General features: G+C 41.0%; 1 protein-coding gene across 2 annotated transcripts in view; it reads left to right on the forward strand.

Moving 5' to 3' along the window:
• The window catches only part of LOC138670461 (gamma-aminobutyric acid receptor subunit gamma-3-like), a 1,219,385-nt gene that overhangs the window by 1,175,174 nt on the left and 27,374 nt on the right, over positions 1 to 16,837 (forward strand). For both annotated transcript variants that reach the window (XM_069757829.1, XM_069757830.1), the window contains exon 8: positions 2,860 to 3,056. In XM_069757829.1, coding sequence (XP_069613930.1) covers positions 2,860 to 3,056 — 197 coding nt within the window. The remainder of the gene's footprint in view (positions 1 to 2,859; positions 3,057 to 16,837) is intronic.

Here is a 16,837-nt window from a genome sequence, read left to right on the forward strand (position 1 = left end):
GACCTGAGAGGCTTCCTGGTCATCACTGTTCATGACAGTAAGTCTCTCAGGTCTGGAGACCTGGATGTCATCATGACAACATTGGGTATCCTTGGCAGTGATCGGGACCCCACGTCATGCCACAGGGTCTCCAATCCAAGGCAGATGGGCTGTCAGCCCGATCTGCCGGCTCCGGAGTGCTGCGATCATGTTTGATCGCAGTGTTCCAGGGGTTAAAGTGTCAGGAGCGGTCCATGACCACTCCTGGCACTTAGGGCCGGGTGTCAGCTGTGAGAATCAGCTGACACCCGGCCGCAATCAGCTGTGCTCCCACTGGGAGCATGGCTGATCGCATTGGATGTACTATTCCATCCATAGGGATTAAGTCCCAGGTCACGTGGATGGACGAGTAAGTGCAATGCCAGAAAGGGGTTAAAGAAAGATCAATATTGCTAATAACACCACTAAGCAGTGGCCATATAATGGTGAGATGAATGTTCATCTATCTATGACTCACAGGTAACATCTTCCCTCTTGAATTTGGTCTCTATCCTGCCTAGTCAGTTATGATAACCTTTCCACACTGCTGTAGAGTTTCCTTCCCACATACTTTATATTCGGCCAAATTAATTCACACCGCAGACTAGAAGTAAATAAAATATATGCACTTCTTTAGAGTGCTCATTGCAGTTATCACATGCTGTAGATAGAGCATAACAGAGGCAGCCTTGTCAATAAAGAATAGAGGAGAGCAGCAAAGAGGTGACTCTGAAGTAGCATTAGATAGTAAAGAGAATTTTATTACTTTCAGGGTAATTAAGCTGTAAGGCAAGAGTAATGTAAAGCTAGAACATTTCAATGCTTATATTTTTACATTTCATATTTTTTACCTTCACTACTATGATTACACTTTATATTTTTATTTGGATTATAGTCTATGTAAATACCACAATTCAAGGTATTCAGTGATTCTCCTAGAAAATTATAATTGAGAATCTGTGAGTCATTCATTAACACGTGTTGTTGCACTAAACATCTATTATATCCAAACAATTATACCACAAGGTTCTTCATTGTGGATATCAAGGTTACACATGTAAAGCCACCTTTTTTTTAATCTGTTACTGTATAACATCATGGGGTAATCTTATCAGCTGTTGTGATGTATATTCACTAACATTTATCAACAGTTTTTTAAGTCAACACATCAAATAATTTCTTCAGGCTTGACCTGTTTTTGAGAGTTATATTTACTATTTTTGCTAAATTCGATGTAATGGACATTTATGCATATTTCAGTTAGAAACGGTTTTGCAAATTGAAAACTGCAGACAGCGTTACATTAGTCAGGGTTACCGAGGTATAAATGTACCTAAGTTGATTGTCACTCTACTTGCAAAATCTAGGAAAACAAGTCTTAAACCTTAATGGGCTGTAATTGACACTCTCCGGGAAAGTTGTCTCATCCTGTTCTGTGTTTCCAGTGTCTCTGTACTGAATACTCCCCAGCACATCCCTTCTGCTTTGAGCGACAGCTCCAGTATCTGGACATGAGTGGATCATTTGATATTCAAATTTACCAGCTTTGCCAAGTTTTTCCCAAAAAATTAGATTTATGGAGTATAAACTCTCCACAAATATCAATACTGCAAACCCTCTATTTGCCTGAAAAAAGGTCCGCATAACACTCCGATGTTGGCTAAGGGAAATCAGATTGCAAGCGGTGATAACTAAAAGCCACGTTTGGTTGGCATAGAAAGGTTTAAGATTGGACTATTACAACATAAAAGTGTGAAAGACAGATAAACGTTTAGCATTGTGCAAGCTTAGTGAGGTAGGCAATTTTATTTAAATTTCTGAATTTTGAAGAATTTTCTTTTGTTTTTAAAAAGATTAAAAAAAAGGTTGGCCTGTCTTACAAGTCAGTAAGCGTGCCTCATGTGACACACGAGTCATGATTACTAAAATTAGGACAGAAGGATAATAAACAGCAATCTTTGTTTGTGGTGTCTGAAAAATAGAAAATGCAGCTATTAAGGTGTATTTTACAGATTATTCAATTCATAGTTGCACTGACAGGTACAGCACCTCCAAATAACTTGTCTTTGGATTATTATTCAGAGACATAGACTACCACTCTAATTGTCAATGTCCTTCAGCACAGCAGTAGTACACAAACATTTTTCTATCCCTATGTGGAGTTAGCTAGCCCATGTGACGTGACAGCTGCAAATGATTATTGAGAAGCCTGCACAGCTATACCTAAAGTCATTAGCCCTCTAACTCTTCAGCAATAAGCGGAACAATAGCAAGCCATTTTTTTGCAATCTTTGCAAATTAATTTGCAAATTGTTTGAATTTATGAAAACCTGCGAATCTGAGGCAATTCAACTTAAAGTTGATCTTCTGAAGATTGATTCGCTCATCTGTGCCAGTGTCTAACCAGATAACTTCTAAAGATGTAACTAAAAAAACAAATGGGAGTGGCTGGGGACCATTCAGTGTTGAAAGGTAGAGACATTGCACATCAATGGACTGCCTAAAGGAGACTTGAAATTTAAAAAATTCTAATTTGTTTTTCACCAATCAAGATATGTTTAAACTGCTTAACTTAGTTTATGTTCACTGAACTGATTTAAGAGAAACAGATAGAAACCTGTAAAGTGAAAATGTAAATGACACTCGAAAAGCTAACTTCAAATTTACTTGAGGCAGATTAACCTCATTCGCAGTTTATGAACTACAATGTTTAGCAATATTGTCATAGTTATCTCGCAATAATTTCTACTAAAATACTTTGATTGTTGGTTTCCCAGAAAATTTGTCATGGTTGTATAAGTTTTCCTACTGTAAGCTGAGTGGATTTGTTTCTCCATTCAGGTATCACTACAGTATTGACAATGACAACATTAAGTACCATAGCAAGAAAGTCCTTACCGAGAGTTTCATATGTCACCGCCATGGATCTATTTGTGACAGTCTGTTTCTTATTTGTATTTGCGGCACTGATGGAGTATGCCGCACTTAATTATTACTCAAGCTGTAAAAAGCCAAGATGTAAAAAAAAGAAAAAATCGGTAAGTGCAAACTGCTTTTCTCTGTTTTACGGGTATTATCTTTATTGTGTACAATATATAAACAATAATATGCTTATTTATTACCATAATATGTGAAATGTTGGCAATTATCTAGGTTAAAATGTTATGTACTGCATTAACCACTTCAGAGTTTGCAGTGGAAATCACTCGCTTGCCAAACACTTTAAAGGTTTTTCTATTCTAACTTTAACCTCTCCACGACAACCGCCACACATGTGCAGTGGAAGTCGGAAGTGGGTTTATGGAGTAGGCTTACGGTGTGTGGCCGCCCCTTTCTCGGCAGGTAATGGCTGTGTAACAGCCAAAACCTGTCTGTAACAATCAAGTGTGGTGATTGTTAACCTGTTAAGTGCTGCTGTCAAACTCTGACAATGGCATTTAACATGTGGCTGCATGGGGGCATGTCATTCTATTCTGCCAACAGCGCGCCATGATCGCTGCTACTTTGCTATGACAGCAGAGGATCTGTTGAATTACAGACGTACCATGAAACCCCAGTGTGTGGACGGGATTCAAAGACAGTGATTTTTACTATATACATCAATGCTGTGGCATTGTTGCATATAGCCCAAGCAATCACATGATCACACCTTCAAGGGGATAATAAGGACAGTGAAAAGTAAAAAAAAAAAAAAGATTTAAAAAAAATAAGAAAAAACCCATAAAAATTCTAATCACACCCCTTGCTGTAACAAGTAGTGTTGAGCATTCCGATACCGCAAGTATCGGGTATCGGCCGATACTTGCGGTATCGGAATTCCGATACCGAGATCCGATACTTTTGTAGTATCAGGTATCGGTATTGGATCAATAGGGATGTGTAAAATAAAGAATTAAAATAAAAAATATTGATATGCTCACCTCTCCGGCGGCCCCTGGACATCACGCTGGTAACCGGCCGGCTTCTTTGTTTAAAATGAGCGCCTTTAGGACCTGAGAATGACGTTGCGGCTTCTGATTGGTCGCGTGCCACCCATGTGACCGCCACGCGACCAATCAGAAGCCACGACGTCATTCTCATTCACAAAACTCCTAATTCTAGGAATTAAAAACCTGCGAATGACATCGCGGCTTCTGATTGGTCGCGTGCCGGTTACATGGGCGGCACGCGACCAATCAGAAGCCGCGACGTCATTCACAGGTCCTAAAGGCGCTCATTTTAAACAAAGAAGCCGGCCGGTTACCAGCGTGATGTCCAGGGGCCGCCGGAGAGGTGAGCATATCAATATTTTTTATTTTAATTCTTTATTTTACACCTCACTATGGATCCCAGGGCCTGAAGGAGAGTTTCCTCTCCTTCAGACCCTGGGAACCATCAGGATACATTCCGATACTTGATGTCCCATTGACTTGTATTGGTATCGGATATCGGTATCGGCGATATCCGATATTTTTCAGGTATCGGCCGATACTATCCGATACCGATACTTTCAAGTATCGGACGGTATCGCTCAACACTAGTAACAAGTGATGAAAATATCATATATATCCCAAAGTGGTGTTTTATTAACCACAAAATAATAAAAAGACTGGACATTTTGTATCACTGTAATCGTACTAATGATGAATATTATATTGTGAGGTAATTTTAAATACAAAATGTATGCAACAATTGCCCCCCAAAATGTCTAGTCTGCATTAGTTTCTCAATTTATCCTCATTTGGATATTTTTCCTGCTTTCCAGCACATTATGTGGTGAAATGAATGATGTATCTCAAAAGAACAAATTGATCCCCAAAAAACAAGCCCCCACACTGTATGACTAGGTGGACAGAAAAATGAAAATGTTATGGCTTTGGGAAGAAGGATAGATACAAACAAAAAATGCAAAAATTAAAATTGGCAGCATCATTAAGAAGTTAAAGTCAAGTATAGCAGTGCTGCTTGTTTGGCAGGTCAGCAGCGTAGGTAACAGCTTAAAATAGCCCTCCTCCAGTCCAGACACCAAATTTGCAAAGTGCTCATGTAAGCAATACTGGCCTTTCTATGAACAGGAAAAAAAAATCACCCCATAAAAAGTTAAGCAAAGTAAAATCAGAAGGTAAAGTCTAGATACTGTGAGGCTGTGACCCCTGTTACAGCTAGGCGGTGCTGTTTCTGCTCCCCACAATGTGCATGCAGACGGATGAAGTCCATAGGTGTGCATGGCAGTAGGCGGTGTAGCTGTGATTGCAATGTGAGGCAGTGACTCATGTCACAGGTAGGAGTCGCTGTGTCTTCTCCCCAGGTTGTGCATGCAGACGGATGAAGTCCATAGGTGTGCATGGGAGTCACGGATTTCCAATCCGGGTTTTCCATGTGGTTGAAGGCCACAGGTTTGTGTGTGTTAAAAGCCCTGCAGTAAGGGTGTGTCAGGTGTCAGGTCAGGTGTGTTAGATGCACGTCAGTGTCAGTCTGGTGTGTGCTGATGTGCAGAGCAGAGGCCTGCAGAGTGCTGGCTGAGTGCATGGAAGCACAGGCCAGCGGAGCCAACACCCAGGGCAGCTGAATAGCCTGGCACCCGCAGCATATACAGTGATGCAAGTCGTCCATGGTACTGGTCTCAGATGTGGAAGGTCCTGTGCCCAGAAGTGGATATCCTATGCCCGAAGGAGTCAGATATGGACAGTCCTGTACCCGGAGGTGGATGTCCTGTGCCCAAAAGAGGACTAGCATGTGTAACGATTGCAAACAGGTGGATATGGTGCCCAGCTGCTATCCGGAGGGTATCCTGGCTGTTTGAGTAAAGAGACTGTAAGAGACTGTGATACAGCGATGCAGGACACCCACTTGAACTAGTCAGAGGAGGGCTGGCGGGTCTAGTGTCTGCAACATATGAAGCTGTGTATAAGGAGACAAAGCAGAAGTGAAACGTGCGTTGGAGAGGTGTGAGCAGGGGCAAATGAGAGTCAGGCTGCCTGATATGTGATGCCTTATGGATTAATATTATTGCCCTCACTGCTGATAGTCTTGTCCTAATTCTGGCCACTTGGGTTTTCATGAAATGTATTATGGCTATCTCCTTTTAATGTGCACCATTCACTTTTGGTGTTATTTAGTTTTAGCATCACCAATTATATTTTTTTATCAATATATTTATATGTTCTAGTTTTGGATGCACTTTTTGTGATCTGTTGGTTACCACTGGGTAATTATTTATTATTATTTTTCATTATATATTGTGTATTACATTTCACAATTTTTTGGAGTAGCATATTGTTTCACAAAAACATTTTTATTTGAATTTACCAGCAAGGCTATCTGCTTGTGTATATTTTGATGGTTTGCCTGGCATTTTTTGCCCCCTGGTACACATAGGTGGTTATTACTATTAATTTTATGCTTTTTAATAAAGATTCTCTTATGGTAATTTCCTTGTAGTCAGTGATTTTGATTTCTGGTATTCTTGTGTATAATCATGTATTTTCAATAAATGGTAATCTATTTTTACTTGGTTATCTTTGAATACTTCTTTTGGGTAATATATTAGGAGTGGTATTCTTTGCTTTTTATAAACAATATATTTTTGGTATTTCTTTTCTATATAGGTGTTTTTGCTTTTTTTTTCTGGCGTGTGTAGTGTCTGCAACGTATGAGGCTGTGTATAAGGAGACTAATATGTTGTGTAGTCGCCCAGGGAAATGGGACAAGTGAAGTCTGGCCTGTTTAGGGACCGCAAGTCTAAAGCCATGTGATATGTGTTAGGAGTTGAGTTCCCGCCGCTGCACAGGGAGAATCTCGAACCTTGTCCGCTGCAGTCTCCCATTCTCCTCCAGCCACAGTGGAGCCTGCTCAGCAGAGATGTCAATCCCAGTGTTTGGCTCAAGCTGATACTGTGCGCTTGGTTACTGCTGCCTCTCCAGGCTCTGCCTTTGTAGCCAGTACTGATCAGCAGCGAGCAGGCGTTTCATGAACTAAGACCTGATTTTCCCATACTGAGCATGCCCACAGGACGACCTCCCATTGGAGGTCAGGGGTCACATGCTCAGGTCCTGTAGCAGCTCCTATTGGACCACTAGGAAGGTCCTTGAGTGCTACAGCTATAAAAGATTTGCATGGCCGCATGGCTATGCGCTAGTATAGACTTGATATCTGTGTGTAGATGGATGTCTGTCGATGGATGAAAGCTCCTTAATCATTCCCATTCCTTATGTTGATGACTAGGGTTGAGCGAAACAGGTCGAAAATATTCAAAAGTCGCCGACTTTTGGCAATGTCGGGTTTCATGAAACCCGACCCGACCCCTGTGTGGGGTCGGCCATGAAGTCAGCGATCTTTTGAATCTAGAATCGGAATTCCGATACCGATTCCCGATATGTTTAAGATATCGGGAATTGGTATCGGAATTCCGATTTAAGTGTAAAATAAAGAATTAAAATAAAAAATATTGCAATACTTACCCTCTGACGCGCCCTGGTACTAACCGGGAACCTTCCTTCCTTAGAATCAGCCTTCCAGGACCTTGCGGTGACGTCGCGGTGACGTCGCGGCTTGTGATTGGCCGCGCGGCCGCCCATGTGACCGCTTGTGCGACCAATCACAAACCACGACGTCACCGAAGGTCCTGGAAGGGCTGATTCTTAGGAAGGAAGGCTGCCGGAAAGAAGCAGGGCACGTCCGAGTGTGAGTATATACCTAATAGAAATTTACACTAAAATATGGATCGCAGGGCCTGAAGGAGAGTTTCCGCTCCTTCAGACCCTGGGAACCATGGAAACCCAATGCACTGCATTGGGTTTCAGGTTTCGGCCGACCCCGACCCCGACTTTTTTATAGGATCGGCCGATTTCACTCGACCCCACTTTTGAAAAAGTCGGGTTTCGTGAAACCCGACCCGATCTTATAAAAGTAAAGGTCGCTCAACTCTATTGATGACTGCTTGCGAATGGTGGAAGCTACCTAGCGCCTGACAGAGCTACCTGCACACTAAGCACACGTTTCAGCATCTATTTGCAGTACCTGTCTTTACGGCACCGTGCGCAATCAATGCTCTTTTCTGACAGCCGGTCAGAGTAGGGATGGAATTCCCACTTGGACTCAGCATCTGACTCAGGGCATCCTCAAGTGTAGGCTCAAAAGCCACCGAGGGTCAAAGCAAGTCCAATCACGAGTTTAGTGGGTGTGATTTATAGGGATCCCACTAGTGTCTTTCAGCTGCACCCTGTGACTACTAACAGGGCGCAGCATGATTACGGCGACTCTGTGAAGCAACAGAGTTCGCTTCCATTCACACTGGGTGAGGTCTAACACACGTGTGAGCAAGCGTCCATCCACCATTACTCAGCAGGTGCCTTCTCTGCACGGAGGACCCGGACTGCGAACGCACCTCATATTCTTTAATATTATTATTTGGTGTCTTCTGCCCGTCCTAACAGATATGAATTGCTGTGAACTGGTGTGAACTGAACATTGATAATATACACTGAAGTTATATGAATTTGTGTGAATTGGACTTTAATGTTGTGAGGAAACACATTAAAGAGACATTTGTGTTGGAACTTTGTGGGTCACTGCCTCTTCACTGCATACGATGATACTGCAGCTTTACAATACTTTGGAAGTAAAATTTTGAAATTGTGATATTAACAATCTAAAGTAGTACAGAAACATCAATAGTGAAAAAAGAAAAGTAAAAAATAGTTTCATTTTTTTTTCTAATATAGATTGTGGCTAGCTTAAATTATAGTGTTCAGCTGTGGGTTTAAAGTATTCAAATTGAGGACAGGCTAAAGTAAAAGCAATAAATGTGCCAATGTTTAATGAGGCTGTGTTGACAAATATTTATTCTTTCACTTGAACCCTTGAACCACATATTTTATTACAAGAACAGGATTTGTTTCTTCAAATGAAGGAATGAAGGAATATCCAGTATTTTAAGTTTATCGTGTTTGAATGAAAAACAATTCAAGGTAGACAAAAGTGTTTTTTTATGTATTAGTTGTCATTGAAAAAAGCTTTTTTTTCAGCCATTTCGATGTGTTTACTTTGGAAGGAGAAGTACATTCCATGAAAGCATAAAATTATGTTTATATGTCAAGCTAATATTACTTTTTCATTCTGTGCATTGACTAGCAGCAATAATTTAGACACAATTATGTTGTATTTTCCTTTAGCTCCTACCTTCACTTTACTACTGGCTCTAAACCTCTAAGTTGTCCTGAGTCTTCTTAAGGACCTCACTTTACGGTATACTTCATCTTAAGCATTCAGATCCATGCCTCCTTAGGAACAAACCATGTACAATGTTTCTGAAGACAGAAGAGATGAGTGAATTGATTTGTTGCAAAAGAAATGTTTTAGAAATTTTCATAACCTTGGGACTTTAAACTATTTGCAATGCATTTTGCACAAGTCACCTAAACTGGCTGCAACCATTTTGTACATTGCAGAAATTTGCATCAGTCAGAGAAGGCTTACAGGACCTTAGAAAAAGCTGAGCAGGCATCCCATAATGTCTTTGAATAATCATATCATGTAAAATAGCCAGTGCCTGCTCGGTGCTTTTCTTTTTTGGGCATGCGCTGTTTGCGCTGCCCTTCGACTCACATCACCTGATGGAATTCAACTCGCGCTTGCTTGTACCCGAGGCCCAAGATCCCGGCCCACAGTGTGAATAAATCCAAACACACTGCGGGGTGAGATCTCGGGCCTCGGGTACACGCAGGCGCGAGATGAATTCCATCAGGTGATGTGAGTCAAACAGCAGCGCAAACGGTGCATGCCCAAAAAGGAAAAGCACAGCGCAGGTACGTTACTGAAGACAGAGAAGGCGGCGCCCGGTGCACGGAGGGGCTGACTGATGGCTGGGAGGCGGGTGTTCAGGGGAAAAAGATGTGCCACCCTGGACAGACTAATGGTATGGCACAAAAATAATAAAAATTAATATTGCTGCGTTGGAAGGGAGCACAAAAAGAAGAGCCACCTCCACAGAATGCAGCATTAGTGCTGCACAACATGGCTCTTTTAGTTAAAAACACCTGGGGGGGTGACGGGTTCCCTAACATTATTAAGGCCGTATTTGTGCAAGAGAGATTAAAAAGGGTTTGGTACTGCCTAGGAGAACTTAGGCGTCTTTTCAGGGCAATTAGAGGCATTGCAATACTTGTGATTTGCGGAAAATCAATTAATTGCTAATGAAAGTTTTTTTTAATTATTGTAAAAGTGGGAGAATATGTAAACAATTATTTATCTCTGGTAGACTTTACTTTATGGAGGTGTTTTCCTCTGCTAGGATTGCTTTTGGATAAGAATATTTCTGACATAAGATCCTTCAAGTTCATCTTATGTGACACATGGGACACCATTAGCTTAATGGTATAGAGCTGACAGGGATTCCATATGCTGCTATATCGCCAAGTTAGGAAAATGTTGGAAAATAAGTTATTTATGTAATAAGAATAGCTAATATTTTTTAAATTACTGTCTGAATTCTACATGACTGTATGAATCCTCAAAATATCATTGCTAATGTTTAATAAATGCATTACTACATAGGATAAAAATTTAGAAAATTGGAAATAATATTCAATATTTATTCCTTATATGTGACTGATTTTAAAAAGATGATTTTTTTGCTGCCAAAAATTTTAGTTTACTGAACGGTATGAAAACAGTTCAGTCAATAATTAAATGTAACACTGTTTTCTCAGCTTGCACAAGTGCCTTCAATTCAAGCAATGTACCATTCACTGTTGCTTTTGTTCTTTTTATATCTTTTTTTCTGAGAAATATAGTGGCATATGCTATAGTCCCATGTAAAAATTTAAATGGGAGTACAATATCTTAAAAAAAGTCTAAAAGACAATGAAAAACTGCAGCAAGTTCAGAGAAGAGCTACCATGATGGCGAGCATACTGCAAAGTATGTCCTATGAGGAACGTTTAAAGCAGAGGTCCCCAACTCCAGTCCTCAAGGCCCACCAACAGGTCATGTTTTCAGGATTTCCTTTGCATTGCACAGGTGATGCAATTTGTTGTGAATTCTGTGGCAGAGCTCCCTCCTGTGGTCACAAGTGGTATTTCGGCTGATTCTCTCTGTGAGCTTCCGTTGGTGGAGGGAAGTGGTACTGCGGCTTCTGAGTTTCCTCCCTCAGGTGATGTGGTGAGGTCGTTAGGTGCTGCTCTACTTAACTCCACCTAGTGCTTTGATCCTGGCTTCCTGTCAATGTTCCAGTATTGGACTTGTTTTCCTCCTGAATCGTTCCTGTGGCCTGCTGCTCTGCATAGCTAAGTTTTCCTTTGCTATTTTGTTTGCTTTTCTTCTGTCCAGCTTATCTATTTGTTTGCTGGAAGCTCTGGGACGCAGAGAGTGTACCTCCGTGCCGTTAGTTCGGTACGGAGGGTCTTTTTGCCCCTCTGCGTGGTTTTTAGGGTTTTGTGTTGACCGCAAAGTTACCTTTCCTATCCTCGCTCTGTTCAGAAAGTCGGGCCTCACTTTGCTAAATCTATTTCATCTCTATGTTTGTCTTTTCATCTTTACTCACAGTCATTATATGTGGGAGGCTGCCTTTTCCTTTGGGGTATTTCTCTGAGGCAAGGTAGGCTTATTTTCTATCTTCAGGCTAGCTAGTTTCTCAGGCTGTGCCGAGTTGCATAGGGAGCGTTAGGCGCAATCCACGGCTGCCTCTAGTGTTTGTTGGAGAGGATCAGGGATTGCGGTCAACAGAGTTCCCACGTCTCAGAGCTCGTTCTATGTTTTTGGGTTATTGTCAGATCACTGTATGTGCTCTGACCTCCATGTCCATTGTGGTACTGAATTACCTAATCATAACAGCAATTATTACCTGGGCAAGACTAATGAAATCCTGAAAACATGACATGTTGGTGGGCCTTGAGGACTGGAGTCGGGGACCTCTGGTTTAAAGGATATGGGAATGTTTAGCTTGCAAAAAAAGAAGGCTAAAAAGAGACTTAATAGCGGTCTACAAATATCTGAAAGGATGTCACAGTGTTGAGGGATCATCCTTATTCTCATTTACACATGGTAACACAAGAAGCAATGAATGGGAGATGATACAGATTAGATATTAGAAAAAACTTTTTGACAGTGAAGGTGATCAATGAGTGGAACAGGCTGCCACAAGGGGTAGTGAGTTCTCCTTCTACAGAAGTCTTCAAACAGAGGCTGGACAGACATCTATCTGGGATGTTTTAGTGAATCTTGAATTGAGCAGGGGTTTGGACACGATAACCCTGGAGATCCCTTCCTACTCTAACATTCTATGACAAGCAGTAAGTCAGCAAAGAGGACACTTGTGCTTAAAAAATATTATCAGAGCTTTAAAAGAATTATCTGACTCCATCAGGACGCTACTAAATCCAAATTATACTTACAGTTTGTACCATAAAAAATTAGATTGAGATATGTCAAACATGCTTTGACTTAATTCAAACAGTAATAGGCGTTATTTCCTTTGCTCTTGTATACCACTCTGATTGCACTTTTTTGTATACTGTGAAATTTGTTATAAACTTGGCTGCACGACATACACTCCACATAGTATATTATGTTCTTTCCTATGAAAACCTCACATCAGGAGATTCCTGTCTCCATTTTCAGTATTATTCGTGAAACATTATCTCGGCCACCAATTCACATTATTGCTGACCTAAGAAAGAAGAGTATAGCACACCCAATGGATAAATATTCCATGGCTGTCAACTGTTTACTATGGTTCTCATCTTGCTGTAGTGGCCATGATCTGTGTTAGTACTAATTAATTACATTTAACCCCAAGTGGTTGTTGATGCAAAAGCTACACTGGCAATTAGATAGTAAAAGAGGGTCAGGGATCTCTCTTTAAACCTAAGCACCCAAAACTATATATGATTATGACGGTTGCCATGTCAACCTGAAGCCAAGCAATTGGCTTTGGGTCTGCCAACTATTTTGACCTGTTAAACTCTTAGCAAATTTTAGCATATGAACAAAAAATAAAATACATTTTCATTATACCCATTCTACATTACATTAATTCAAGTAACTTGCAGAAGGGTTAAGATACTGAAAATATGCATATTTTGAAGACTTAAGTATTGAAAACTTTTTTCCTACGCATATATATATATATATATGTATATATGTATGTATATATGTATATGTGTATATATATATATATATATATATATATATATACCTAATTGCTACTACTCAGAAAATGAAGTATGTTTTCCAGAAACTTATTGCAATTATACATGTTTTGTTATACACATGTTTATTTACTTTGTGGGTATTGGAACAACACAAAAAAAGAAAAAAAAAAGGCAAATTGGACATCATTTAACACAAAGCCCCCAAGAGGGGTCTGGACAAATTGTTCACCCCTTTCTAAAATTGTGGATAAACAACTTTGTTTTAAGCAAGTGATGCTCATTCAAACTCACATGTGGCAAGTAATAGGTGTGGGCAATATAAAAATCACACCTGAAACCAGACTAAAAGAGGAGAAGTTGATTCAGTCTTTGCATAGTGTGTCTATTTGTACTACAATAAACATGAAGAACAGAAAGAGAACTGCCTGAGGACATGAGAACCAAAATTGTTGAAAAATATCAACAGGTTGCATCAATGTCAGTGTGATCTGTACTTCAGCATTTGAATGAAAATAAATGCTAGGGCAGAAAGCCTATGTAAACCCCAGTGGTAACAGAGAGACAAAAAAAAACCAGACTGCTGTCTGCCAAAATTGACGTAAACTAAGAAAGCCTCTTGTTGACACATGTGACCAAGATATAGCTTTTTGGTAAAGCACATCATTCTTCTGTTTACCAAAAATGGAATGAGGCCTACAAGAAAAGAACACAGTACCTACAGTCAAAAATGGTGGCGGTTCAAAGACATTTTGGGGTTGTTTTGCTGCCTCTGGTGCTGGGTGCACTGGGTGCCTTGACAGTGAGAACTGCATCATGAAATCTGAAATCTACAAAAGGAGTTTTGGTCGTAATGCAGTGCCCAGTGTCATAATCTGGATTTGCACCCTAAGGCATGAGTCTTCCAGGAGTACAATGACCCCAAACATACTGCACTGCAAGAAGCACCCAGAAATGGATAGAAACAAAGTAATGGAGAGTTTTAAAGTGGTCAGCAATTACTTTGGATCTAAATCCCATTGAAAACCTGTGGATAGATCTTAAAATTGCTGTTGGGAGAGGGCACCTTTCAAATTTGAGAGTTTAGGAGCAATTTGCAAAAGAATAGCGGTCCAAAATTCCAGGTGAGAGGTTTAAGAAACTTGTTGTTTGTTATAGGAAACAATTGATCTCAACTATTATTCCAAATGATGTGCAACCAAATATTAAGTTGAGGGTGTTAGTATCTGGGATTCTCCCACTGCACGGGGTAGATCCCAAGCCTTGCCTGCATCTGCAGACTCCCATTCTGCTTTGACCGCTGTGGGCGCTGCTGAGCATAGACTTTGGTCCAGCCGTCTTGCTCAGACTCGTGCTATTTGGTTACTGCTGGCTCTTCAGCCAAGCCTATGGTAACCAGTAGCGATGAGCGAGTATACTTGTTACTCGAGATTTCCCGAGCACGCTCGGTTGTGCTCCAAGTATTTTTTAGTGCTCAGAGATTTAGTTTTCATCACCGCAGCTGAATGATTTACATCTGTTAGCCAGCTTGATTACATGTGGGGATTCCGTAGCAACCAGGCAAACCCCACATATACTTATGCTGGCTAGCAGCTGTAAATCATGCAGCTGTGTAAAAAAAACTAACTCTCTGAGCACTTGCAAATACTCGGAGACCCCCCAAGCATGCTCGGAACATCTCGAGCAACGAGTATACTCGTTCATCACTAGTAAACAGTAGTAGTCACTGATGAGCGAACACTCTCAGAGATCACCCTACTGAGCTTGCTCGTGATGTGGCGAAGTCTCATTGGTGGTCGGTCGTCAGCTGCTCTGGTGATGTGGAAGCTCTGGATTGGTCCACGGGCAAGGTTGTCCGACTGGACCTGAGCTGTATTTATAGAAGGTTCTAAGAGGCTCACACAGCGGTGCACTAGTATCAATCGAATTTCATGTGTGAATGTACTTTGCAACATTGTGGTCTGTGTCAGCATGTTCTCAGGGTCAGCTCTTAGCTGTTAGAATTCCTGCACCTCTGGAGAGGAGTTTGTTCATGTGGATTCAGGGCTGACGTAATGCCACTAGAATTCCAGCACCTCTGGAGAGGAGTTGTTTGAGTGCTGTTGCTGACTGTCTGACCACTGTTGCTATCTTCTCTGTTAGTAATCTTTGATCCTCTGTGAAATTAACAGGGATCATGTCTAGAGACATATCTTTTGATACTATGTGCAAATGACACAGCTCTTTTGCAGAGCATCAGCTTCATTATTGTGTGCGAGTGATATTACCTCTTGTGCTGGTCACTGAGTCATGTGAAACTCAGTGCGAGCTAGCAATCACTCACTGCATTCTCCGCCATTGTTCACATTAGCTGCACTTTTACATCTCTGCACGGTGGACCCTGGGTTGCGATTGCACTTCCTCATTAAATCTATTTAGTGCAATCGGCCAACTCTAACAGTGGGTGCCAACATTTTTTTGTGTCAGATCTTTGGAGCTTTGTGTGAAAATATGTCCAATTTGCCTTTATTTCCCCTTTTTTTGTTGTTCCAATGCACATAAAGAAAATAAACATGTGTATAACAAAATATGTGTAATTCGTCGAGAAATGCTTTATTTTCTGGAACAATTTCAATGGTGACAACTTTCAGCCAAGACTGTATATATCCATATAGTACAGACCAAAAATTTGGACACACCTTCTCATTTAAAGATTTTTCTGTATTTTCATGACTATGAAAATTGCACACTCACACTGAAGGCTTCAAAACTATGAAATAACATATGTGGAATTATATACTTAACAAAAAAGTGTGAAACAACTGAAAATATGTCTTAGGGTGATTTCACACTTGCGTTTTTGTCTGCAGCGTTTTTTTTCCTATATTTAACATTGAAAACGCATGCGTTTTTTGGTGTACACGTTTGCATGCGTTTTTGAACACATGCGTTTTTTTACTGCATGCGTTCATTTTCAGAAATGCAACTTGTAGTATTTTTGAGAGGCGTTTTTTGGACCAAAAAAAAACGCATGCGTTTTTTTGGTCAAAAAATACATTGGAGTCAATGGGGACGCATGCGTTATTTTGTGCATGCGTTTTTTTGCGTTAAAAACGCATGCGTTTTTCTATTAAAAAAACAGAAAACACACTGATATGCCACCCCCCAACATAAAGGTGATAAAGGGATCCTAACCCTAACCCTACCCCTAACCCTACCCCTAACCCTAACCTTACCCCTAACCCTAAACCCTAAGGGATCCTAACCCTAACCCTACCCCTAACCCTACCCCTAACCCTAAGGGATCCTAACCCTAACCCTACCCCTACACCTACCCCTAACCCTACCCCTAACCCTACCCCTAACCCTACCCCTAACCCTAACCCTAAGGGATCCTAACCATAACCCTACCCCTAACCCTAACCCTACCCCTAACCCTACTCCTAACCCTAACCCTAAGGGATCCTAACCCTACCCCTAACCCTAATCCCTTTAGGGTTAGGGGTAGGGTTAGGGTTAGGATCCCTTAGGGTTAGGGTTAGGGGTAGGGTTAGGGTTAGGATCCCTTAGGGTTAGAGGTAGGGTTAGGGTTAGGGGTAGAGTTAGGGTTAGGATCCCTTAGGGTTAGGGGTAGGGTTAGGGTTAGGATCCCTTAGGGTTAGAGGTAGGGTTAGGGTTAGGGGTAGGGTTAGGGTTAGGATCCCTTAGGGTTA

The sequence above is a fragment of the Ranitomeya imitator genome, chromosome 3, assembly GCF_032444005.1.
Source record: "Ranitomeya imitator isolate aRanImi1 chromosome 3, aRanImi1.pri, whole genome shotgun sequence".
NCBI classification, from domain to species: domain Eukaryota; kingdom Metazoa; phylum Chordata; class Amphibia; order Anura; family Dendrobatidae; genus Ranitomeya; species Ranitomeya imitator.